Here is a 27,500-nt window from a genome sequence, read left to right as displayed (position 1 = left end):
CCTCTGTACCAAGACAACAGGCTGCCCTCTGTACCAAGACAACAGGCTGCCCCCTGTACCAAGACAACAGGCTGCCCCCTGTACCAAGACAACAGGCTGCCCCCTGTACCAAGACAACAGGCTGCCCCCTGTACCAAGACAACAGGCTGCCCCCTGTACCAAGACAACAGGCTGCCCTCTGTACCAAGACAACAGGCTGCCCTCTGTACCAAGACAAGTTGATCCTCATCTCTTTCTTTTCGCTACTGTATTGTCTTGTCACTACTGTATTATCTTGTCGCTACTGTATTATCTTGTCTCTACTGTATTGTCTTGTCTCTGCTGTATTGTATTGTCTCTGCTGTATTGTATTGTCTCTGCTGTATTGTCTTGTCTCTGCTGTATTGTCTTGTCTCTACTGTATTGTCTTGTCTCTACTGTATTGTCTTGTATTGTCTCTACTGTATTGTATTGTATTGTCTCTACTGTATTGTATTGTCTCTACTGTATTGTATTGTCTCTACTGTATTGTCTTGTCTCTACTGTATTGTCTTGTATTGTCTCTACTGTATTGTCTTGTCTCTACTGTATTGTATTGTCTCTACTGTATTGTCTTGTCTCTACTGTATTGTCTTGTATTGTCTATACTGTATTGTCTTGGCTCTACTGTATTGTATTGTCTCTACTGTATTGTATTGTCTCTACTGTATTGTCTTGTCTCTACTGTATTGTCTTGTATTGTCTCTACTGTATTGTCTTGTCTCTTACTGTATTGTCTTGTCTCTACTGTATTGTCGTGTCTCTACTGTATTGTCTTGTCTCTACTGTATTGTCTTGTATTGTCTCTACTGTATTGTATTGTCTCTACTGTATTGTATTGTCTCTACTGTATTGTCTTGTATTGTCTCTACTGTATTGTCTTGTCTCTACTGTATTGTCTTGTCTCTACTGTATTGTCGTGTCTCTACTGTATTGTCTTGTCTCTACTGTATTGTCTTGTATTGTCTCTACTGTATTGTATTGGCTCTACTGTATTGTATTGTCTCTACTGTATTGTCTTGTATTGTCTCTACTGTATTGTCTTGTCTCTACTGTATTGTCTTGTCTCTACTGTATTGTCGTGTCTCTACTGTATTGTCTTGTCTCTACTGTATTGTCTTGTCTCTCTGGAACTGGTCCTAATCTAAATGCTTAAACTGAATGTTTCTTATATTTTAAAAAGATTTCCAGTAAGCTGATTTGGACAGTGAATCTTGTTAAAACAATTATAATTAGCCAAAATGTTTTTTTAGAAGACTGTTGGTAAAACATAACATTGAATGCCTAAAATTGATTTGACATCAGATTATCTAAGTTTGACTTGACCTGAGCAATGTCTTCCCTGTACATCATCATCACCACATCGGACTACATATGTCTTTTGTTGGCCTGGTTTGATGTAAAATTCATTTTCTTCCTCTAAATTAAAACGTAGATAAAACTTTTATTGGGCGGTGCAGTATAGGACAGCGGCGGTGTTTGTCTGACCGGCCTGCTGACAAAGAGGCAGTTTCCTGCATATTGCATGGCTCTTAACAGCAGTGGGGCCAAGCCAGCCCGTTAAGGTGTCTCCTCACATCCCCTTTACAACGGGAGATGGACAGCCGAGGGTTGCCTCCTCACTACATGAAGCAGCCTGGTTCCCCACTTCTAATGTGTTGTGACATTCTGGGAGCGCTTCCTCTTTCTCCCACCCTGCCTCAGGCTGCTGGGGCTGGGGCCGGATCAGGAGCCAGTCTGGCCCAGGATGTCCCATGAGCAGGCAGGTTGGAGGGTGGGCAGGTGATCCCGTGCTCTCCCCTCTCCCCTCAGTCCTCATGCTCATGGAGAACATGCCAGACTGACACTCTGGAGGAGACAGACAGCAAAGTCTTGTTGTTCACCACCTCATTCAGCATTCACCTTTTCAGACGCCTGCCTCTTTTAAACGTCACAAAGTAGGGCAGAAAACATCAACCAAACGAGTGACTAAATAAATGATACGAGAAAAACAAGCGGGCCATGGTTGCTGGGAGGGGAGTCGGGCCTTGGGGTCTGTGGATAAAAGGCACTTTGTAGGGGTGCGATTTGTTCTGTCCAATACCCACATCTCCCTCTCTTGGCCCCCTTCGCTTTCTTCTAATCAAGCAGTCTCTAATTTGGGTTCCAAGTCCAGCACCAGGGAAAAGAAGGAGGCTTGTTACTTTGAAGAGTCCCGGGTGAGTGAGTAACGCAGATAAAAGATTCAGGCACAAAAAAGGAGAAAAGGAACGGGGGTGAAAAAGAGAAGAAAATCACAAGGCAGCCTATTCTGTCCCTTTGGTTAGGACAGCTGAGCTATTATGACCCAATCTGAATGCCTTTTTTTTAAACACCAGAACACTGCAATTTCTTTGTCCCTCCATCAGTCAGCTATTGTGGATCCTACCATATGCTGCCAGCCCATCCTAAGTAAATTAAGACTTGTCTAAATGCTGCAATTGTTCCGGGCTGTGTCCGGACACACACTGCACATAGCTAGCATGCCTGGCGTGCTGAAGGCAGGAGCTGTTCTGTGCTGCTCATCCACATGAGAAAAGGTAACACTGCTGGCTGAATGTACGCACTGCACAGACACACACACACACACACACACACACACACACACACACACACACACACACACACACACACACACACACACACACACACACACACACACACACACACACACACACACACACACACACACACACACACACACACACACACACACACACACACACACACATACAGGGTGATGATTATGCTGGTGTGTTCAGCACAATACAATTTGTAACACTAATATGAACTCAGTAGTCCTCTGACCCCATGTTCATGTCTTCTAAAGAAGAAACAAATACAAATGAATTACTGCTAATGGAATCTAGTACTGCTTCCTGTAGCCTTGCAATTAATGAATTTTTCGGGGCAGAGACCTTGCTCCAAAAGCAATTCAATCATAATTTTGAATCAACACAAACACATGTTTGCACATACAAACAAATACACACACACACACACACAACAGAATGTTTACCAGTAAAAACCATGGTGCGGATGACTATGCCTTTCAAATACCATTCATATATTAATGTTGTCAGTAAATCCACATTAATATTATACATTGTGACTGCTAAAACAAAATCTTTGTCTTGTGTAGCCTAAATAATCCATAGGATAAAACAGCTGCCTATGAGCCTGCTAAGCAAGCACAACCAGAGACAGCAAAAGGGTATTTGATGGGCTACAGAGATTTGACTTAAGCTTAACTATGTTTTAGGCTTGTATATACGCTTGTTCAGAAATGCTCCAAGGCCATATGTGTTTCAAGTAAAAACGGTATTAAAGTATCTGGGTGCCCTAGTCAGAACGAACAGAGACAATATGAGTAGCAGCTGTTTTACCTGGCCTGCTGCCTCTGTGATGACATAAAACTGTTCATCCTGCCAATAAACCATCATTAACAAGCATGAGTAAGGACTCACCAACATGTCAGGCTATGGCAGCCCGGACCATCCATCCTCACAGCCTTAGATACTGGACTACATGGCCATGAATATCACATGGAGTGGTTATCCATCAGCAGGGAACTGTTAGAAACAGACACCTTCTAAAAACCCTGGGGTTTGCTTATGCTGATGTTAGTATACTGTACTAAACTCATTTGGTGTGTGTGTGTGTGTGTGTGTGTGTGTGTGTGTGTGTGTGTGTGTGTGTGTGTGTGTGTGTGTGTGTGTGTGTGTGTGTGTGTGTGTGTGTGTCATAGACATAATTTCTGCATCTATATCAATGTCTCCCCAAGTGTTTAACATATATTTTCTAAATATTTCAAAAAGAATGTTTTGATTGACACGCCAAGTGGTTAATAATAAAAGCGTACTTCATCGGCCTGACGTTCACACTGAACATTAATGCGGGCTAATAATATAACGACGGAAGAGGCATGCCTCTTCAGCGTAATTATGCTAATGTGAAAGCCTCAGCACTCCACAGTGTATCAGTGGCATCGGACGAGGTACTTCATCAGAGCTCGACGATAGCAGCCTTACAGACCTGAACAGATAAGACTGAACACTGATAACAGACTGCTATCTTCACAGAGGGAACTATTATCCCACCCAGAGAAGAGACAGTTCAGTCTGTGTTTTCAATAGGAACCATTATCAAAGCAGAGGATGAACTGTAATAAAACTGATCTGTAGAGCGCTGACCACACTGGGAAGTCATGTGACAAAGCTTGAAGCACATAACGCGGTACACTAGATTTTCTCCATCATCCAGTCATCCCTCATGATGTGTATGGTAATGACCTCTTCCTGCTTTCATGTAAGGAGAAGCACTTCTAGTCCAGGTTTATTATAAAATGCTACAAACACTGATCAACTTTCAGGGCCTCCCTCCCTCACATCAGAGTTGTCTAGAGAACGACAAAAGGAGCTCTCTGTCTGAACAATGGTCAGGAAAACCTTGAAACGGAAGTGAATGTGTGTTTTCTTGCATTGAACCAATTCACTGGTCTTGGCTATAACTTCATGCACCTACACTGGTTTATTTAGAACCATAATATGAGGGATTGCATCTCATGTTCTTTTCTTTCACGAATGTTGTCCTTGATTTCTAAAGATGTTGACTGTGTGTGTGTGTGTATGTATGTGCGTGCGTGTGTGTGTGTGCGTACGTATGTGTGTGTTGTGTCTCAATGGCTGGTGGTAGATCAGCAGAGTGCCTGGCTCCGGAGCTGCAGCACTAGAGCAGCTGTAGGGGGAAATCCAGCGTGACATGTACTAACCCAGCCCAGCCATAGCAGCCAGTGCTTAAGCAGCATTACACGGCTGTGAGGATGCAATTTGCTTTGCGGCCGGGAGACTGATAAATATTCCATTTACTACACTTCTATAAGTGAGAGAGGTGTATATTTGTCAATCGTTAAAATAAGGATTGCTAGTGATTCCTGGTAGTAACTTAAGATATAAATTGATTATTGCATTCTTAATAAACGGGATACCTGTGTGTCTGCCAACCAAGAATGAAGCTAATTATTTGTAGTAATAGTAAATATAATTTGGTAAATTAAATGCAAAAACACTGAAATTCGGGAATTAAATGAAAAATTATTTTAAGTGTCAAATGTATAAAAGTATTAAATGTGCAGCCAGTCATCCAGAGGCCCTGTCTGGTCAGGGAACCACCATGCCTGGTTCCATGGCACAGGGCTTCTGCCCACACCAACACCAGCAGCGGCTGACCCAGACACCACCAAACCCACTCCTGTCTGCCTGTCTCCTCTGAAAACACAGAGCCAGGAGGAGAAAGTGAGAGCGGACACACACACACACATACAGGCACACACACACACACATACACAGACACACACACACACACAGACAGACAGACAGACAGACAGACAGACAGACAGACAGACAGACAGACAGACAGACAGACAGACAGACAGACAGACAGACAGACAGACAGACAGACAGACAGACAGACAGACAGACAGACAGACAGACAGACAGACAGACAGACAGACAGACAGACAGACAGACAGACAGACAGACAGACAGACAGACAGACAGACAGACAGACAGACAGACAGACAGACAGACAGACAGACAGACAGACAGACAGACAGACAGACAGACACCCTTTCTGCAGCCGACACCACAAGCTAAATTCCTCAATTCATTAAGGGAGAAAAACAGATTCATTTCGCAAATGCAGTCTGAAGAATAATGATTTACGGTGTCTCATATTTCACCTGGGTACACAGGGCAAACAGAAGACTATTGAAGTGTTGGGAGAAAAATGCAAACTGTGGCACTTTTGAATTGGGGGAATTGAAGGGATATTTCAGTGTGTGATGGGTTGAGATGGTCCCTCTCTACGCCCTCCGCTCTAAATAGAGGTTTCACTATCAAACATACACAGCTCTCTCCTCAAAATACACATAGCTGTATAACACAGATTCACTAGGTCATTTAGTCCTCATGACAGTCACATTTACCACCTTACATTCAATTCCAATACGCAGCTATTTATAATATTTCTCTGAGAGAGATTTCTGAATGTTTATGCACTGTTTATTAGTGACAGTTTTAGTTTTTACTAAAATGGCCATGTGTGAATATTTTGAAACAGAGAAACTAGGTGAAAGAAACATGAAACGACAATGTTATCCTGTGCCGATAAAAACCTGCTCCCACTACAAAATATGCTTGTGGTTCTGCGTGTATTTACAGATATAGTGTGGAATCTCCATTGGCATTTGCTCTAGACTTTATTGGAGCCATTAAGAATAAAGCTGAATGTTAAATTGAATAATCATGTTTTGAAGTAAACCCAGCTGGTTGAACAACCCCAGCTCTGTGTCCACACAGTAGTCCTCTGTCGGGATGGGAGAAGCAAGGCCAGGTAGGAGCAGCATCAAATCAGTCTCAGCTGTGGCCCTGCCCCGCTCCTCGCTCTCCCCTTAAAGAGCTTCTACTTATCTGCCTTCCACAGGACTGTCAATGTGCACAGCCGCCACTGTCATGTACACAGCATTCACAAATTGATTATGAAAGTGCAAGAGGCTTGATTTTCGTTTATATAGAATTCAAGCTGCCATTTTAACGCAAATGTACAATGCTGAGCTTCATTTTTTTATCAAACCTTCCGAGATAATGAATGCAGTTTGTGTTCCAATTTAACTACCACATTTTTTTATTCAGTTGAATAAATGCTTTGCCGTTTTTTTTGGGGGGGGGGGGGGCTGGGGACACTGGATGTCTACAGGGAAAGTTAAACAGTCCTGCAGTGTGTGGGTCTCAAAGGCCCTGATTGAGTATAAATGAAAGCCACACTGCACAGAGAGAGCTTATTTGACCAAGCCTTTCCCCCATAAACCTGCATTCACATTCCAATGGAATTTACATTAAAAACATGTATATCACCTGAATTCTTCTACTGACATATGTGAGGCACGGAGTGAGGCTAGCTAAAATCACTCTGCTTTTCCTCCAAAGTGTGTTTTATTGCATAAAGGAGGGTAGGGTTTGTAATGATCCAATTCAATTAAACAACCACAATAGTCACCTCCCCATCATTGACAATTTAAAACGATTTACAAACATAAACAGTAAAGCCAGAATAAAGTACAGGAGTACTGGAAACATACTATAGTGTATGAGATCTCTCTGCCGTTGTGGCACAGCTTTCACAGAAAGAGATTCTCTTTGAAGGACCATAATTAAAACAGCCTCATGTCTGAGCAGCCATGTCCCAGGTCTCTCTCTCTCTATCTTTCTCTGTGCTCTCTCTCTCCTCTCCCTCTCTGCTCCATCTTGCTTTCTCCCCCCCCACCCTCTCTGCTCCTTTCTGTGGTTTGGACGTCCTCCAGGCCACCTCCCTCTCTTGCTCTGTGGTTTTGTTCAGGAGATCTCATCTCCCTTCTCACCGTTCCTCATGATTGACAGCTTAGCTCAGGTATGAAAACAATCAGTTACATCTGGAATCGGCTGGTGAAAAGTAATCCACCACTAATACTCCTTCACAAACCGTTCCCTCCCTCTCTCTTCCTGCAGCTGTTAATCTCTCACAGCTTAAAGGACATCTGAAATCATTACACCCAAATCATTCTATTCTCTATGTCTCTGTTAAGCATACTTCCTATCCTGTATCGATGGAAACAGTTCAGATTGACTCCATTTTACTGGAAGTACCAGTATCAGTTTAACCACAGACCCATTCCAGCGCAGGAAACCACATGACAATACACTATAACTATGTACGTGAGGCACTAAATGCTTGGTCGCGTTGAACTGGGTGTAAGATAAAGGAAAGCCAACCTCAGATGTTTTGATACCATTGTTTTGTTTACTGTACTTTGTGTTTTACCCCAAGAGCATAATGTAGTCTGGGCATGTTTGAACACAAGTGCATAGTGTAAAAGAATGCAGTTCTTTTCATTGGTGAAGTGAAGCCTTCGGTCAAATTCTGTTCCACCTATTGTCTTTTCCTGTGTGATAATTCCACTGTGAGTCTTAACCCAGCAGATTCCTCCTCTTGTGACTACAACAGTACGACAAGGTGCCATCCATGACAGGTTCATAAGGTGGAAAATATGGAAAGCAGTTGAGCAAAAACTACAGAGACTTTTAGATTCTCTACCGTTAATTCAAAGGAAGGCAGCCTTGTGAGGAAAAAAACGTACAAATTACCAGTCTTTCAGTTCAAAAGGGACAGAATTTTATATTTCACTTATTTATCTTTGAACATCAAAAGCAATCTTTTGTAACAACGGAACAATGCCACAAAGGATGTAGTCTAGGTAGAATGTACAATGCCATTGGTTCCGGATTCAATGTCCGCTGAGTAGAGAACGAGTATCAAGGCCACTGTGGCAGTATGTAGCTTTTACGGATGTTAGCCTTTATCCAGCGCTGTCCTCCGTTAATTTAAACCTACAGGCATGCTTACCCTTTGTATTGATTTTAACCTAACAATTAATACAGCCTCTGATTCATCATAACACTTTAGATCGTAATCAGAAGGTGTTTTCTGCTTGGTGCCTTTGTTTGTGTTTTAATTAGGAAGACCTTGTGTGTCTCCAACCCTGGGCATCTTTTTAATTGGCAGTATTTACATCAGGCAGACTTCAAATGCAGAAAGATACATTTGTAAGGGGGAGCACAAAGCAGTCCTTTGAAATGTCTACAGTCATATGAAATGGCAGACTAATTAAAAACCTTAGACAGCCTACCGGTGTGATATGAAAAGTAGTTATATTTCTAAGTCTAGTGTTCACTGTGTCTCCCTGCATGTGAGTCAACAAAGGCCACAGTGGGCATTATCAGGCTCCCTCTCTACCTGTTTACACCGCTGTGGAATAACCTCACCCTTACCATTTATCAAACAGAATAATGCCCTGTAATTTAAATAGATCTGCTTTCAAAAGGCTAAATCATTTTAAACATTTGTTCCACTGCACTTTGATCTACAGGGTCAGCTACAATGAATCTGGTTTACCAAGACATGATTTATATTTCAGCTCATTAAGGTTATTGACCATGAATATATTTATTACTACATGCAATAGTTATTGTCTTCCCCGGCACACAGAGAAAATGTCATCCCATAATTAAAACCAAGGACAAATATTATTTATGACTGCCAACCATATGATAAAAAGAGCTATTAAAGTGGGAGTACATCATAAAAAAGCAAAACATTTCCAGTGCACGCGCTAGCAGAATGCTACTTTCTGCTGTCTTTGAATAGTTCTGATGATTACAATTGTGCATGATGAGCAGAGCAGCATCGTCTGTGTTTAGCTAAAATTACATGGATATATAGATATGAGTATATTCTTGTAAATATTAATAATACAATTATTAATATACACCATTTTGTGTTGCGAGGTACAGGCTTGAGAGTATGGGGGTTGGCAGGGAAGCGAGTGATAGAGAAATGAAGGAGAGGTAGAGAGAGACAGCGAGAGAGAGACGTAGAGCCTGGTGTTATCAGACAGCTGGTATTGTTCCTTCCTCTCCGCTAGCTACATAAACACCTTTTTAGTAACAGTCACTGCTAAGAACTGGACCTGCAAAAAAAACAGCTGCCTGCCCAGCCCAGCCCAGGCCAGGCCCACCTTCCCTGCACATAAATACAGATTTGGAGGGAGAGCTGGGCTGTGCAGGGTGTTCACTACCAGAATCAAAGCAGAATTCCTTTCAGATGTGAGAGACCTAGAAGAGAGAGGGCTCTCCCCGTCTCTGCACTTTCCTTCCTCTCTCTTCTTTCCCCTCTCTTCTCTATCTCCCCTCGTCTCTCCTCTCTCGGCATGAACACACTGTATGAGTAGGAAGCAGTGTTTCTAGTCTTATTGTTTTATATAGCAGACACACGGACAACAGCCTCGTCTCTAACAGTAAACCACAGACACAAACAAAATGACAGACTGGGGAATGGGGTTGGAATTTAAAGAGGGCTCTGGACAGAGGCATTTTGACATAACAGATAAGGAAAGTGCAGAAAAGAACTAGGGAAGGCAGCCAAGAGCTTTTGTGTAATTTCAGAGTGCAAGCCTGTTTCTTAGATTATGTATAGATTATGTATGTCTGATAGGAATAGAAGGATTTGTTAATCTCACTTTAAGACACTCTTTACAAGAGAGCGCTGCGGTTGTGAGTGACCACAGCATCAAGCTTACCTTTTACTTCTCCCAGAAGATCACTGGTGTCGAGCCTTTCCATCTTCTCTTTCCAGTCTTTTGACAGAAGTGTTTCCATGCAACTGGATTCTGAAAGACATGGGAAAGAAAAGAGACCTTTTAAAATGCTTTCATTTTAAAATTCACTTCTCCAACGGATTTCTTTCAGGAAAGGGTACGTCAAATCCAAATTCATTTCTTTTTTTTTAATGTATTTAGATTTTTACGGTAATATTTTGAAGGTTCCAAATTCATTCATGTAATTTCAGTTTGAATTGAATTACTGGTATTTGTGTAACAATGAAAAGGAACCTGAACCTTTTCTTCTTATAACAAAATGGAGGTAGAGGAAATATCTTTCTAAAGAGAGGTGCTTTCTCTGATGTCATTCACATGCCACAAGTGTCAGTTTCTCCGCATGCCTCAGCACTCCAGTAATACTAACACAACTAACACACCCATCAACACTCCTTGTCAAATCCAGCTGTGTATGTTAATACACACATACACACTAAAGGTGTCTTCTCCCCAACGGTCAAAACAAAATATTGACAGCTTCTTGGTCAAAACAAGACAATGTCACTTGTCATTCAGAATTAATATTATTAATTACAACTAAAAACCATTCACTTCTTTCCCAACTGAATAGCTCTAATTACTGATGGTAGATTAAAACACATTCACTCTTGAGCACCCATTGAAGACGGTGAAAGGTGAGACAGATAGATGGGGTGAGAGAGGGGGGAGACAGGCAATATAGCCATGGTAAGGGCAGAGACAGTGCAGAGACATTAAGAAGGAGGTAAGGGGTGAGACAGGGTGTGTCCGAGTGTTCTCACAGCCGCCAGTGATGAAAACAATTAACATTTGTCCGGCTGACAATGAATCAGTGGAGGAATGGCTGGAATCTGCCATGCTGTCGCTGGGGTAGCTGATAAAGAACACACTGCTGGCCCAGCCTCGCCGGGCCTCGCCGGTCCCCGCGCTGCGCAGAGGTCAGCCTGTTCCCATCAAACACCACCCACCCCCATCTCTCCTCCCATCCCATCCACCCTCCCCAAGTCAAACTGCAGGCTCCCAGGCACGCTGCCCCCCGTCTGAACTGCACTAAGACAGCCAGGCCACTATACCAAGATCCAGGATTAGTACTGAGCAGGGCCCTGCTGTCTGTCTGTCTGTTTGTCTATCTGTCTGTCTGTCTCCTACTCACAAAGTGGGGCTGCCACCGTGGACTTACCCACCAGCTGATGCCTGACTTACCCATGAGAGCAGTCCTAGATCTCCTCTCATACCTTCATACACTGGTTAAGGCTTGATAGATAGTTAAGAGTGCAAGTCAGCTGTTCCAGAATGATGTGTACTCTCTAGTAAATATAGAACCATTCTGCTGCTGTTTCTAAGTCGGGCTCCGTGTTAACTGACATGACTGTTCCTGAAAACAGGAGCCCTAAACAGATTGTCCTCGAGTGTCATGTTGCCTGAAGATGACATCATGGAGTGTAAGACAGGGTTTGTTCACTCTGAAAGGGAGTAAAGGGCAAACAGCAAAAGCAGACATTGTTGCAGTTCACAGAAAGCTTTGGGGCTCCATCAGGAATGGTTTAACCACTCTCCTGACAATGGCTCATTTGTGGTCTCCTTCTGCCAACTAAAGGGTACAATTCATAAAAACATACTTCTGGATGCCTTCAGGGACTGTCTTAGGAGTGCTTTGTGTTTTCAGGTCATTGTACTCATCACGTGCTCTGGAGGCAGTGGAACGAACAGACTACAATTATCATCTAGATCAAGATCTGTTGTGTAAAGATGTAGCATTATACAATACATTTGATATTTAATTTCATTGCTCATGTTTCAGATATATTCATTTCCATTATACTGTACAAAATAGGAGACATGCAAGAGAGACAGAGAGAGACAGAGAGAGAGAGAGAGAGAGAGAGAGAGAGAGAGTATCCTAAATGGTTTGGATCATTCTCCCATTATTATCCTCTCTCTTCCTCTGACTGAGGAGATGTAAACAGTTTAGAAAGTACACAGCTGATGATTCCTTTTATCTGGGTGTAATGTCCTCACCCTTCACTTCCACAATCCAAACATGATACCTCACTATGAAAACACATCGAGTTCAGAGGGACTGGGAGGCTGGGAGTAATAGGGGCTCAATGGTTAGCCTGCCTCTGTTTAACGTTGGCTTTCAAAAAGATCAAGCGGAGTGGCCATTTTGTTTGATTGTCCACTTCCTCCGTGGCAGAGAGGCCAACAGGACATCACAGGCTCAGGTCATTATAACATTACTTCTGCTTTATTGACTTTCCAATCCCCAACTCACAGTTTGTCCCCCTGACCCGGGATGAGAGAGGAGCAGTGTGTGTGTGTGTGTGTGTGTGTGTGTGTGTGTGTGTGTGTGTGTGTGTGTGTGTGTGTGTGTGTGTGTGTGTGTGTGTGTGTGTGTGTGTGTGTGTGTGTGTGTGTGTGTGTTGACTCCCTGCTTCCCCGCCTGGCAGTGGGATCACAGAAACACAGGGGTTGAGGGCAGGGGGAGTGACTGAGTTCCGCTCCTCTTCCATGGGCTTCACCCCTGGGTGAGCAAGCTTCCTCTCCCTCCCGGACTTATCCCCATCAACACACTCCCCCAGATAACAGCCCTCCCTCAATACAGATATACAACAACATCAACACACTCCCCCAGATAACAGCCCTCCCTCAGTACAGATACACAACAACATCAACACACTCCCCCAGATAACAGCCCTCCCTCAGTACAGATACACAACAACAACAACACACTCCCCCAGATAACAGCCCTCCCTCAGTACAGATACACAACAACATCAACACACTCCCCCAGATAACAGCCCTCCCTCAGTACAGATACACAACAACATCAACACACTCCCACAGATAACAGCCCTCCCTCAGTACAGATACACAACAACATTAACACACTCCCCCAGATAACAGCCCTACCTCAGTACAGATACACAACATCAACACACTCCCCCAGATAACAGCCCTCCCTCAGTACAGATACACAACAACATCAACACACTCCCCCAGATAACAGCCCTCCCTCAGTACAGATACACAACAACATCAACACACTCCCACAGATAACAGCCCTCCCTCAGTACAGATACACAACATTAACACACTCCCCCAGATAACAGCCCTCCCTCAGTACAGATACACAACAACAACAACACACTCCCCCAGATAACAGCCCTCCCTCAGTACAGATACACAACAACATCAACACACTCCCCCAGATAACAGCCCTACCTCAGTACAGATACACAACATTAACACACTCCCCCAGATAACAGCCCTCCCTCAATACAGATACACAACAACATCAACACACTCCCCCAGATAACAGCCCTCCCTCAGTACAGATACACAACATTAACACACTCCCCCAGATAACAGCCCTCCCTCAGTACAGATACACAACAACATCAACACACTCCCACAGATAACAGCCCTCCCTCAGTACAGATACACAACAACATCAACACACTCCCACAGATAACAGCCCTCCCTCAGTACAGATACACAACAACAACAACAACACACTCCTCTACCGACTCAGGCAGAAAGAACATGCTTTCTTTTACAGCACTGTGAAAGGGTTGTAAACACAAAAAACACTCACACAAACACTCACTCACAAACTCATGATAATATATACACACATACTTTCACACAAACCCACACACAGATGTATGTACATACATACACATCACCACAGATGCTTCTCCCGCACTTGATCATTAAGGAATGCACCAACTGTTGTAGATAATATGGTGCCAGCTCCCATTCTACTCCACCCCTCCCACCTTTCCCTCCTCCTCCTCCTCCTCCTCCCCTACCCTGAGAGTGGCCGCTCCCTGACTCCTCCATACTGCACCTCCATCCCTAACCCTGGGCCAGACACAGCCTGCCAAGCCCTCACACAAGACAGCCTACAGCTGGAATGTGCAAGAGAGCCTGCCTGCCTGCTTGCCTGCGCTTTCTCTTTTCCACCTGGGAGAGTGAATAATGGCCTGGATTAGTGTATAAAATAACTTAGAAACACCTTTCAATGCTCCAACAGCTTAGAACCAAATAGGCATACCCAAATGAAAATATTGCTGCTATAATTTTCATGCAGGCATACTTTAGGAAAACACACACAAAATGACTCAGTCGTCTGGCTTATTTCACAGCAGTCTTAGAAAGGCTAAACCATTTTTAGAGGAATTTAGATTAATAGTAGTGTGTGTATGCGTGTGCTGTTTTAATTTCTCAAATTCCTGTCCGTCTTCTCTGGAGAGATTAAACATGCCAATGGAAACACTGTGTTATATCAGAATAATAGTTACTGTCATATTAAGATGTGAGCAGTAGGTGCACAGTGTTCATTTTTAGACAGAGCTTGTAACAAATCATACAACTATCACACCTCATTGGTCTTGTAATCAAAACCAAATATTTTTTGTAGGAAAAGGTAGAATATTCAAATCCAGGTGATTTATATTGAATATCTTAAAACCAACACAATGTTTATATTGTATGTTGCATTGTGGCTGTCAATATCTGTGGATTTCTGTCTATCTTTGTGGGGATAGAGATACCAAAGTCTGCAGAAAGTGGAATCATGTAGTTGGCTTGTCATTGAAAAACGCTTGAACAAGATAAATGAAGAGTCCCTTTGAGCTTATTTTCTATTTTCCTAAGAGGGACTCTTAAATATCTCCCTGTCTCTTTCTCCCTCTCTTCCTCCCTCTCTTTCTCCCTCTCTCCTCTGAGATAAAATGCTGTGCAGCTCTGGAGCAGCCCATTGAGACAGGATGAGAATGGAATGAAAACAATAGCTCTTATCAGACTCTTATTTACATTTTCCCAGCGTCCCCGCGGCAGACAGCTCAGCTTGTCACTGAGCCCGGCCGGCCACACTGGACCCGTACCAACTTCCTCCGTCCTCCGGCCCCGTCGATACCACAGGCCCCTGGGGACCCTCGCCTGGCAGCAACCCCCGCTGCTCTGCCACTAGCACAGATAGCAACATACGAGACAAAACTACTCCAGAATGTTCCCCTGGAGGAGGAAGTGGGGAGCGGGCCCAGCACCCTAAGACTGTCTGTTCTTCCTCATTGTGTGTTCTCTAGGGCTTTACGGAGCTGGATACAGGCCCCGCCCCGTCTCCACTTCTTCCAAGTTTCTTGCTCATTTCCTGGCGGCACCCATGTTGCAATGTAAAGCCTGCCAATGACCTGATACTGCCAACTACAATATGTTTCTATCTACTATCTCCATTGTGGTCTGGTACACAGCTTGTTCATGCAGCTATCCTGTAATCTGTCTGATGTGGGTGAAAAGTCAGAGGGATTGAGGCACCTAGAGCAAAGATGAGCTGGCTACATTAGACTTAGTCTTTCACTACATTCAAACAAGAACTAATGGTGCTCATAAATCTGAACAAAGGGATGTTTCTGGGCTAGTGTTTGGTATAAACAGGGCTTTCAGCAGCTGGCACTGAGCACTGCCAGAATCCCATGTTGAACAGAAACCACAACAGTGTAACCCTAAGAGGCAGGTAAGCACTGCTGACAATCTCACCCCCAGCCTCTTTAGAAGATCAAATAAATAAAAGCTAATCTCTCTGTCTCTCTCAAACATTTTAAAGCAACCGTTTATAAAGCTGAATTAGTGTTTTATTGAGCATATTGTAATAAGTTACTGTTAATAAAGTGAGCGCAAGCTGGTCATAAAGACTTCTGCATGTGCCAAGCTGAGGGAGAGTTGTTAGCTAATGTATTGTTTTATTGCGGCCCTAAACAGAGTGGTTCAATCAGAGTATCATTGGATGCACCGCACGGTTAAGTTCAAATCACCAAGAGGAAAACACAGACGGCACAAATAAATACACTAACAAGCAAATCAAACCTTGTCAATTTGGATTTGAAATGGTCCGTAAAAATAATATCTTAATGATTCATGATTCATGTTGTTATCTACTTGGGAAATGACTTTAACGATTGGCATTGGGGTATCAACCAAGAATACATTAAATAAAGCCACGTGAGGCACATTAAATAGACAACCTCGTGTCTCATATCTTCTGTGTGTTTTATCATACAGTCGGAAGGATAGACAGAGTGAGTTGTACCCGTAGGTCTTTTCCCAGGCATCATGAGACTGTGCTTTCCTCCCTGCGGGGGAAGTAGTCTCTGGGTGTCCTCCTCTCTGTCTCCCTCTCTGTCTCTCAGTGGGCCATGCCCGGTGGCCCTATGCCAACACATCTGTCCCTACCTCCCTCCGCTCCGTGCCCTCACCACCCTTCCTGCCTGCAGCCTGCGGCCCACTCACTCACTCACACGCCTATTGTAATCCCTCAACAGGAAGAAGCAATTTCCCTCATCAATCCTCCTCAACACTGAGACCCACGCAGGACCGGGGGAGAGATCCTGAAGGATGACAACACAACACCCGGCCAGGAATCCATCCATCCATCCAGCATCCCACTCTCTGTCTGTCCACCAGGTCCCGCTATCACTGCTGCTGCTTCAACATACATACTGTAACAGCCACTGACAGTAGGCTTTATTTCTCAGTCTATGATATTATCTCTACAGATACTGTATGTGACTGGTGGCTGCTAGTGGAGTGTTTGTTTTGCTCTAAGTGACGGCTCATTGTGGTGGAGGATGGAGAGAGAGCTTTCTGTGAGAGTCACAGGAGTCTCAGCATCAGCCCTGTATACAGTATTAGTGGTTAGAGCCTCCGGGGGAAACATGCCATTACTAAATCAATGATCAACTGACATTGGCCATATCAATTATTTCCTCCTCAGTACGGCGGAGCCTTATAAACAGAGGCTGTGGGCTGGATGGAGGATAGCTTTCATCAAGAGCCCAGCGAGAGGCGGCGTTTTAGAGTAGGAGTGCTCTCAGTGAGCTAGCTAGAGGACTCACTGAGTTGGAGCACACACTTGTACAAATAGTGGTAGTTAGGTTCATAATTATTTTCAGAGAACTTTTAGAGTGCTTTTAATAATATTGGCAAAAAGAAAGGCTCCTAGACTGAAAGCGTTAGGCTGAGTTATACTGTAGGTGTACAAATATGTCAAGGTTAGGAGAATAAAGCAAGTTGCGTTCAATTTGGTGAGAGCAACAAGTCAATTTGAAGCTATTCTTCTCCACTCTAAACGAAAATACCTCATTCTATTATCTATTTAACTCAGGGCTGAATTTGTAACCCTGAGAATCGCTCAGTCAGATCTGGTCCTAGAGAGACAATATGAATCCCTTTCCCCAGTCTCTTCTCTCCCCAATCTACCTCACTCTGTATGGACCCTTTCCCCAGTCTACCTCACTCTGTATGGACCCTTTCCCCAGTCTCTTCTCTCCCCAATCTACCTCACTCTGTATGGACCCTTTCCCCAGTCTCTTCTCTCCCCAATCTACCTCACTCTGTATGGACCCTTTCCCCAGTCTCTTCTCTCCCCAATCTACCCCACTCTGTATGGACCCTTTCCCCAGTCTCTTCTCTCCCCAATCTACCTCACTCTGTATGGACCCTTTCCCCAGTCTCTTCTCTCCCCAATCTACCTCACTCTGTATGGACCCTTTCCCCAGTCTCTTCTCTCCCCAATCTACCCCACTCTGTATGGACCCTTTCCCCAGTCTCTTCTCTCCCCAATCTACCCCACTCTGTATGGACCCTTTCCCCAGTCTCTTCTCTCCCCAATCTACCTCACTCTGTATGGACCCTTTCCCCAGTCTCTTCTCTCCCCAATCTACCTCACTCTGTATGGACCCTTTCCCCAGTCTCTTCTCTCCCCAATCTACCTCACTCTGTATGGACCCTTTCCCCAGTCTCTTCTCTCCCCAATCTACCTCACTCTGTATGGACCCTTTCCCCAGTCTCTTCTCTCCCCAATCTACCTCACTCTGTATGGACCCTTTCCCCAGTCTCTTCTCTCCCCAATCTACCTCACTCTGTATGGACCCTTTCCCCAGTCTCTTCTCTCCCCAATCTACCTCACTCTGTATGGACCCTTTCCCCAGTCTCTTCTCTCCCCAATCTACCTCACTCTGTATGGACCCTTTCCCCAGTCTCTTCTCTCCCCAATCTACCTCACTCTGTATGGACCCTTTCCCCAGTCTCTTCTCTCCCCAATCTACCTCACTCTGTATGGACCCTTTCCCCAGTCTCTTCTCTCCCCAATCTACCTCACTCGGTATGGACCCTTTCCCCAGTCTCTTCTCTCCCCAATCTACCCCACTCTGTATGGAAAACAAACTTACAAAGTCAAGATTTACAAAAAGATTCTCACTAACTCTGAGGGAATCTTGTGAATATCTTAATCACAGAGGCAGTAAAAAGAAGACCCCATCATCGCAGCAAATAAAACACAATAATTACAAGAAGCCGGCAGAAAAGTGAAACGCGGTGAGAAAACATGTTTTGTCATTCCACCGGTAGTTCCAGAGACAACAGCTGTTGGATGAGGAATGCAGATCCTCCTGAAGTCTCCATAATCATGGCCTTATTGAAGGGAGGACAAAAAGGGCACTAATTGCAAGGGAGCAATCTAAACGTAATAGGTTACACACCCGGGCGGCATCGCACAATGCAAACGCTAAAGAGAGGAGAGAGAGAAAAAACAACACTATTCTGTGTACAACAGTGGCATCGTTGCTCATTTTCAGGCAATTACCTTGCCTCCTTGTCAACAGTTTTAATAACCTCTTATCATTTCCACAAGACTTTTTGCTTCAGTTAAATAATTTCAGCTCTTTAATATGCAAATGCAGCCGTTGGCATGCATGGGTGAAGAGGCCTGGCTCCTTAAGATGTGCCAGTACATTGTGGCGCACCTGCACCTTGGCAAAAGCTTGATTTAATTGACACCTAATACTATTCATTATTCCACTTGGTGAGCATCCCTGTTAGTCACCTGTAGGCTCCCCTATAGACACCATCCCAGCTTGCCAACAGCCACTATAAATAGAACACAACCAACCTGGGATATTCTGCAACTCAGGCTCAAGGAGGAACCCCTCACACAGCCTTATGTCCTTACACACTCACATCCTTAAGCCTAACGGATGTGGTCTGGGCTCTCTGTTACAGGTCAGGGGTCATTGGAAGATTTTGCTAATGACATGAGGATAACGTTAAACAATCACTGACCTGTGCACACACACACTTAAACGGACCTTGGGAGCCTAAAGGTCCATCTGGATGTTCTAAACCAGAAGACATTCAACTAAATCAGAGGGCAAAAGCTGCAATCCTCATGTACAGTGGTATGTGTGTGTGTAACATAGACCTAAACATAGACCTAAACCTAAATCTCCAGGCTGCTTTAACGAAAGGTGTAGTTGTAATAATCTGTTGTAAATTAGTAGGAGAAATGTCCTGGTTGGCCGGGGGCTGTTAGTGCTGAGGTAACCACTCGTCCTGTTTTCTCTTTATCCATAGGAGCCGAGGTGCTAAGCCTACAGCAGTGACCCTGTCATTCCAGGCTCTGGTATCCACTACCGCCCACGGCTCCACAGCTGACCTCTAAATAGGACACGTGTCTATCAAGCATACTGTATATGAATTAACCGTCCCCACGAGGCTTCACCTCTTGAGCAGGGCAACACGTGACCTCTCCCAATCCATTTTACTGCGGGACTTTGTGGCAATCAGCCTTGAATTATTAAAGTGAGCAGTGAGCAATGATCAATTCATGCAGCCCCGGCCCGTCGTCCACGAAGCAGTACTTCAGCAGAAACTACACAGAGAACACTGGGAATTGCTTCCAGACAATGCACATAAATGTGAAATATGTCAGGCCTGATATGTCAATAATGATAACTGTTAAGGCTGAGGTGAAGCTAATCCAAAGGAAATGCTACTAGAGGACGTGGGTGAAGAGGCTCCAGCCTGGTTAGATTCCCTCCTTCATTAAGTGTGTAAAAGCGTGAGATTTCTGCACTCTCTCCATCCTGTCTAGACCAGAGGGACTGGCTGGGGAGCAGCATCTGGCCAGCCTGCGTACATGGAGAGGAGTGCCAGCTACCTTGCCCCCTAGGAGTGGGTCTCTGTGCAGCCTGTTATGAGATAGCGGTGACCATATGAAAGAACTGTGTGTGAATTATAAATGTGAGCCGGTCCAAAGGAGAAGAGAGGAGAGGCAGGCAGTGAACACCGCAGTACTGCCAGCCGGCAATCTGAAAGGGCCCCTGGCCAGAGAAGGGCTTGGATGCAGCTTAAAACACAACCCTAAAGCTCTCTTATCTACATGAAGGAGAGAGAGAAAATACGAAGTTGAAATAAGAAAAAAGAAAGATAGCAAGAAGCTAGGAAGTATGTAACTCAAGGAACCTGGAGAAGGAAGAGGGGGAAAAATCCAATCAAAACTTAGTGAGGGGAGATGAGGAGCCAAGATAAACCAGGACTCAGAGCCCCCAAAACTGCAATCTCCTCTTAAGCCGGAGAGTGGCAGCTGGCAGAACAGCTGGTGAATAGGATTAATGTCAGAAGAATGAAATAAAACTCAACATATGTCCGAGCCTGAGGTGTTGGGACTGTGCGTGATTGTGCCCCCGATGGATGCCATGTGTGCAGCTGGAAGGAGCCAGCCGCTGTGCTCTGCTGTGCCGTGCTGCTCCACTGTGCTCCAGACTCCAGCTCCCTCTCTCTCTCTCTCTCTCTCTCTCTCTCTCTCTCTCTCTCTCTCTACCCCACAAGGTCACTTTTAAGAACTACCACCATTAAATGCTTGGATAGCAAAATGTACTTTTTCTCGCCTCCTCTCCTCCTCTCCTCCACTCTCCGCCCTATTAAGGCAGCTGAGGCTGTTGCTATACTACATTTCTAATACTAATAATTGAATTAAAATGTGTATTAATGTGTAACAGAAAGACATCAGTAGTGTTCAGAGCTTATTCCAGGACACTCGAGGTACAGTAATTGGAAAGTTTAAGACATTGTTTTCTGGTATTTCTATATAGAAATAACTGAAAGCAAAGAAAAAACTGAAAAGCAAAGAAATAATCAAATGTTTACCTCCTTCAAAGAGACTGCCTTAAGCCTTAAGCCACGTTGAATACCTTCTAAAGTTACACAGCCTATACCTACAACGGAAAGTTTATCAAGTGATAATGAAGGCTTATTCAGACAGGAAACTAAAAGATAAGCACATGTAATGAACACCTTGCTGAAATGAAGTAGAGACAGCTTAAATCACACATAATGATAAACATAAAAATAAGCAAGTCCGTCTTAGGAGGTAAATAAATGAAAAGTAAAATGATACGGAGAAAGGAGCCAGTGCTGATGAGGGTCTCAACACTGTGAAGATGAGCATTACGAGAGAGATGTAGACTTCATTTGAATTTATAATTTCCATTTGATGTCGGTAATCATTAGGGTCCACACACTGTAATAAATTATAATAATTTCACACAAGAATTAAATTACTGGGTACCTTGCAGAGGAGACGATTTTTGTTGGCTACCCTGCAATCTAACTGTCAGATAGAAACTCTGCTGCTAATCAATGCTCCAAAACATTCCCATTTATTCATCTGTGTTAAATGAATAGAAGTGTGTGGATAACGCTGCTTACTGTGATCATGGCTGATCTATGGGATTTACTAAATTAATGTGTGTCTGAGACTGTACAAGGACAAAAAAATACTAATCGGATCCACATGAATGATTAAATGTGCAGTGAAGCCAAGTGTCTGGCATAGCCCCCCAAACTTTATTTTATCTTAAACGTTTAGAGGCAACGCCGATGTGCTTCACAGATTCCTCTGCATTATACACAGAATGTAAATGCTGCCTTAATAAAAAAAAGAAGTGATACTAAAGTGAAAAAAGAAAGACTTTATAAGCATGGTAACACTGATATAATGTTATAATGTGCTCTCCAGGTCCATCCAGGATATTTCATCCATGATAATAACAGGTGCATACTATGCTTTTAGGCTTTATATTACTTCACTTTATTTTCAGTGTGTGTTGGTGTGAGTGTACATGCGTATGTGTGTGTGTGTGTGTGTGTGTGTGTGTGTGTGTGTGTGTGTGTGTGTGTGTGTGTGTGTGTGTGTGTGTGTGTGTGTGTGTGTGTGTGTGTGTGTGTGTGTGTGTGTGTGCAGATATGTTGAGAACATGGCAAAAGCATATACAGTACCTGGTACCGTACATATAAATTCAACAAGATTACTTTACATATAATGATTTAGTCACTCTGCCAGAGCTCTAGAGTTCTTCTGTGGAGATGGGAGAACCTTCCAGAAGGACAACCATCTCTGCAGCACTCCACCAAGCAGGCCTTCATGGTAGAGTGGCCAGACGGAAGCCACTCCTCAGTGAAAGGCACATGACATCATTCGGAAAGTATTCAGACCCCTTTTTCCACATTTTGTTAGATTACAGCCTTATTCAAAAAATTTATTTAATTGTATTTTTTTCCTCATTAATCTACACACAATACATTTTACATTTTAGTCATTTAGCAGACGCTCTTATCCAGAGCGACTTACAGTAGTGAATGCATACATTTCATACAATTTCATACATTTTTTTTTTGCTGGCCCCCCGTGGGAATCGAACCCACAACCCTGGCGTTGCAAACGCCATGCTCTACCAACTGAGCTACAGGGAAGGCTCTTCCATAATGACACATTTTTGCTAATTTATAAAAACAATTAAACAGAAATATATCATTTACATAAGTATTCAGAACCTTTACTCAGTATTTTGTTGAAGCACCTTTGGCAGTGATTACTCAAGTCTTCTTGGGTATGACGCTACAAGCTTGGCATACCTGTATTTGGGGAGATTCTCCCATTTTCTCTGCAGATCCTCTCAAGCTCTGTCAGGTTGGATGGGGAGCGTCGCTGCACAGCTATTTTCAGGTCTCTCCAGAGATCTTCGATTGGGTTCAAGTCCGGGCTCTGGCTGGGCCACTCAAGAACATTCAGAAACTTGTCCCAAAGCCACTCCTGCGTTGTCTTGGCTGTGTGCTTAGGGTCGTTGTCCTGTCGGAAGGTAAACCTTTGTCCCAGTCTGAGGTCCTGAGTGCTCTGGAGGAGGTTTTCATCAAGGATTTCTCTGTACTTTGCTCTTTTCATTTTTGCCTCGATCCTGACTAGTCTCCCAGTCCCTGCCGCTGAAAAGCACCCCCACAGCATGATGCAGCCACCACCATGCCTCACCATAGGGATGGTGCCAGGTTTCCTCCAGACGTGATGCTTGGCATTCAGGCCAAAGAGTTCAATCTTGGTTTCATCAGACCAGAGAATCTTGTTTCTCATTGTCTGAGAGTCTTTAGGTGCCTTTTGACAAACTCCAAGCGGGCTGTCATGTGCCTGTTTCTGAAGAGTGGCTTCCATCTGACCACTCTACCATGAAGGCCTGCTTGGTGGAGTGCTGCAGAGATGGTTGTCCTTCTGGAAGGTTCTCCCATCTCCACAGAGGAACTCTAGAGCTCTGGCAGAGTGACCATCGGGTTCTTGGTCACCTCCGTGACCAAGGCCCTTCTCCCCCGATTGCTCAGTTTGGCCGGGCGGCCAGCTCTAGGAAGAGTATTGGTGGTTCCAAACTTCTTCCATTTAAAAATGATGGAGGCCACTGTGTTCTTGGGGACCTTCAATGCTACAGACATTATTTGGTATCCTCCATTCTGTGCCTCGACAGAATCCTGTCTCGGTGCTCTACGGACAAATCCGTCGACCTCATGGCTTGGTTTTTGCTCTGACATACACTGTCAACTGTGGGACCTTATAAGGTATCTTTTTTAAAGTTTTATAAATTAGCAAACATTTCTAAAAAACTGTTTAACTTCGTCATATGGGGTATTGTGTGTAGATTGCTGAGGATTTGTATTTATTTCATCCATATTAGAATAAGGCTGTAATGTAACAAATGTGGAAAAAGTCAAGGGGTCTGAATACTTTCCGAAGGCACTGTAAATATTCAAATAAAACTTTACTTTGTCTAATTAAGGGGCGCCTATTTGCTATTGCAGTCTGTGACATTCTCAGTTTCTACCAAGCAGCAATTAAAGATGTTTATGAACCAGCTTTGTTTACTGGGATGTCAGAGTTCAGGATGTGCACACATTGCTCTGTGGACGGAGAGTCCAAAGGTCACTATTTTTAGATGACGACCTCCACACACACACACACACACACACACACACACACACACACACACACACACACACACACACACACACACACACACACACACACACACACACACACACACACCACCGCCTCAAACTGTCTGATATGTTTTAGTTTACAAAGTAATTGAGCCATGATCTGAACAACTGGTACGGTGCCAGAATATTAAATTGGTTAAGGCTAAGCAGCACTGCATGTGCAAATGTTCTCATATGCAAGGGCTCAACCAGTTTTTGTATTGAATATCTCTATCTCTGAGACTGAACACAATAGACATTTATGATGCTAGGCCAGCCAGACCAGGGAGAATTAGGATGATGAAGTAGCCATAGTACTTCAAAGGTTAAGAATTCCAATTTCTAGGAAGTCCCCTTCGCTGGCCCACAGCTAAACGTCTCAAAGCACTATTGTTCCAAAATGGTTCTGCAACAATGGGAGCCGTATTTCCTTTGAAACAAGCCATCCCCTTTCTCTGGGATACAGAGCCACATGGACTGAGACAAGCTGTGCAAGGATGGAATAATTCAGATCTCATGTGAGGCTGAGCTCATTGCCCAGCCATGACTTTAACAAAAAGTTAACAACAGAAGTCTTACGGTAGCCACCATGAAGCCAACTGGCACCCAGGAGAGAACTACAAACAGACAGGAAGAGTGAGAGAGAAGAGGGGAGGAGAAAGTGGGGTGCCTCACCACACAAATCACTAATTGCAGCATTATGATAAGATAGAGGAAAATGTCATTCCAGCCCAGCGATCATTAATTATAATCCAAAGTCATAACTTTAACCTATCATTGGAACTTCATGACATGTAATGGATGCCAGGGTCTTAAACCATATTAACCACTCGGCCTCCGCAGGCTTAAAATGATATCGGGGGCACTCCCAACGAGAGATGGTGTTCGCCTAATAATTATAATCATCAGCACTCAAGCTTTGCAGCGCAATAAAACATGTTCCTATCCGTTTCTTCTGACATCCTAATCTCATCTCTTGGCACATGTGAAATGTTATTGAACAGGGTGGGAGAGAAAGAGAGTGAGGGCAGACATTTGTTTTATCACAAGTGATTAAACAGTCTCTCTGTTCAAGAGGCAGACATCAAAGTGGAGTGTAAAATATTCATGCTCAGTGTTAGGTGGAAAACAATGCAAATATGGTACAAGGAGGATCTGTGTAATCTGTCATGTCTGCCTGTACCGAGGCAGATTTGCTAGCTGGATGGCTGACGTACCATAGTCTTATAAAACAAGCATGCGATGTGCCCTGAAATCATTAGCAGGCCACAGGGCCCGTCTGTGCCCATGGTGTGGGTTACATTGACACTATTTTCATCCCCGGTCAGATGACACCAGCTCTTTTGTCCAGTTATGTGTGGAGAATGCCTGGGAACCCAACGCCAAGGCTTGGACAGTGATACTGGGCAGAGACTTTCCCAGTATAACCCCTCACACGCACACACACGCACACACATGCAGACACACGCACACACATGCACACACACACACACAAAACCCTGTTCTAATGTCCTACTGTCTATCCAACTGGCCCTCATCCCCAAGTTCCCCATTGTCCTGGCAGAAGCTCTGTTGTGCCCATGTCTGCCCCCCCCCCCCCCCCCCCCCCCCCAAACACACACACACCTTCCATCTCCCCCACCCTCCAGGCTGATTACGTAAAGCCTGTCCATATCGGTCCCTGTTCTGCATAAAGGAGTCTGCTATTTCCAGATCTACAGCTCCAGCACAATGACAGATTTAGGAGCATTAATGGGCTCTGCCTTCTTGTGTGTCAGCATTCTGCCCTCACTGTAGCATTCCAAATACTGAGGGGTCACATAAAACAGCCAGGCTATTAAAGCTGCTGAAAGTGTAGTCTCCAGTACACTCCTATTCTATACAAGCTGTTATTCTACACTGTTTTGTCTTTTAGTCTGTTTAAAGTCACATGGAAATTCATAGAACAAAATACATAAAAACTCTTCCATAGCTTCTCAATCATTTTTAAAATGAAGCAATATGTTTCAGTATAATTGAGTCCCAATCCATTATGGTTGGCTGTACTATAGGTCTGGGCCAGGGCTGAGATGCAGCTGATGGGATGCACCTATGGGGAGTGTGTCTGAACACAAACAGGCCTCTGTAAGGCCCTGGCTGTGATTTGTCTCCCTAAGACACCCGTTTCCTCCTATCAGGGGGTTCCTGTGCAGCCACTGGGCCAGCAACACAATGGGAGCGTTGTGCTCCTCAGGCGCAGGGGGACAGAGTCAACAGCTGAATCCTGGGAAGATGGCTCCCGGAATGCTCCGCAGCAGTTGCTACTGTTGACTAATGGGAATATGAGAAGAGGGAAGGTGATCCCAACGCAGCGAAGAATGGCACACTGAAGAAGCAGCTGCTTGTTTTGTCATCTCAAAGAGGGAGAGCTCCACTTTAGACGGATCTAGCTGCAACCACCTATGCTGTTCTTGTTCTGTCAGGACTCCCCTGTCTCTCCTAACTCCTAGGAGGCAGCCGTGATGTGGTGTGTATGGGTTCTGTTTGGACTGCATACTAAATCCATCGTTCAGAGAAGGCAGGCTGGAGAGTGAGAGTGGAGCGTGCTCCCTGTGCCCTACACTTAGCCATGTCATTTAGCGCTGGGCTCTGTTCACTAGCCTGGAAGCAGAGGGGCAGTGCTGTGGAAGGAGAGAGAGGGAGGGGAGGGGGAGATGAAGGAGGAGTTTTGGGGGTGAGAGAGGAAGGGGAGGAGTGGTGGAGCTGGTATCTTTTGGTAAAAGTTTGCATGTCAGGCTGGCAGACTGCCCGCGGCATACAGCCGAAAAATCTATTTAACGTCTGCTTCACAGGGTGACAAGAGGTTTGATTGGCAGAGTGCAGAGAGCAGCTTTTGATCATGTGTCCTAACAAGCGATTCCAGCTCATGTCTCTTCAGCCTGAACAGCTCCACATTACCTATTCAAACAAAAGTGACAGACCAGAGCACTGCTCCACAGGGCTGGCAGACCACGCCATCGGCCAAGAATGAACACAGGCACACACAGAGAGAGGGAGAGAGAGAGAGAGAGAGAGAGAGAGAGAGAGAGAGAGAGAGAGAGAGAGCGAGAGAGAGCGAGCG

The 27,500-nt window shown here is 44.4% G+C and overlaps 1 protein-coding gene across 17 annotated transcripts in view; it reads right to left on the bottom strand.

Annotated features, from left to right (window-relative positions):
- The window catches only part of LOC106587529 (SRY-box transcription factor 6), a 194,768-nt gene that overhangs the window by 81,557 nt on the left and 85,711 nt on the right, over nt 1-27,500 (bottom strand). For all 17 annotated transcript variants that reach the window (XM_045689258.2, XM_045689256.2, XM_045689255.2 and 14 more), the window contains one exon: nt 10,208-10,297. In XM_045689258.2, coding sequence (XP_045545214.1) covers nt 10,208-10,297 — 90 coding nt within the window. The remainder of the gene's footprint in view (nt 1-10,207; nt 10,298-27,500) is intronic.

Source organism: Salmo salar, chromosome 11 (genome assembly GCF_965601325.2).
Source record: "Salmo salar chromosome 11, fSalSal1, whole genome shotgun sequence".
NCBI lineage: Eukaryota > Metazoa > Chordata > Actinopteri > Salmoniformes > Salmonidae > Salmo > Salmo salar.
Note: the sequence above shows the minus strand (reverse complement) of the source record. Positions and strands in the feature narration are given on the sequence as shown.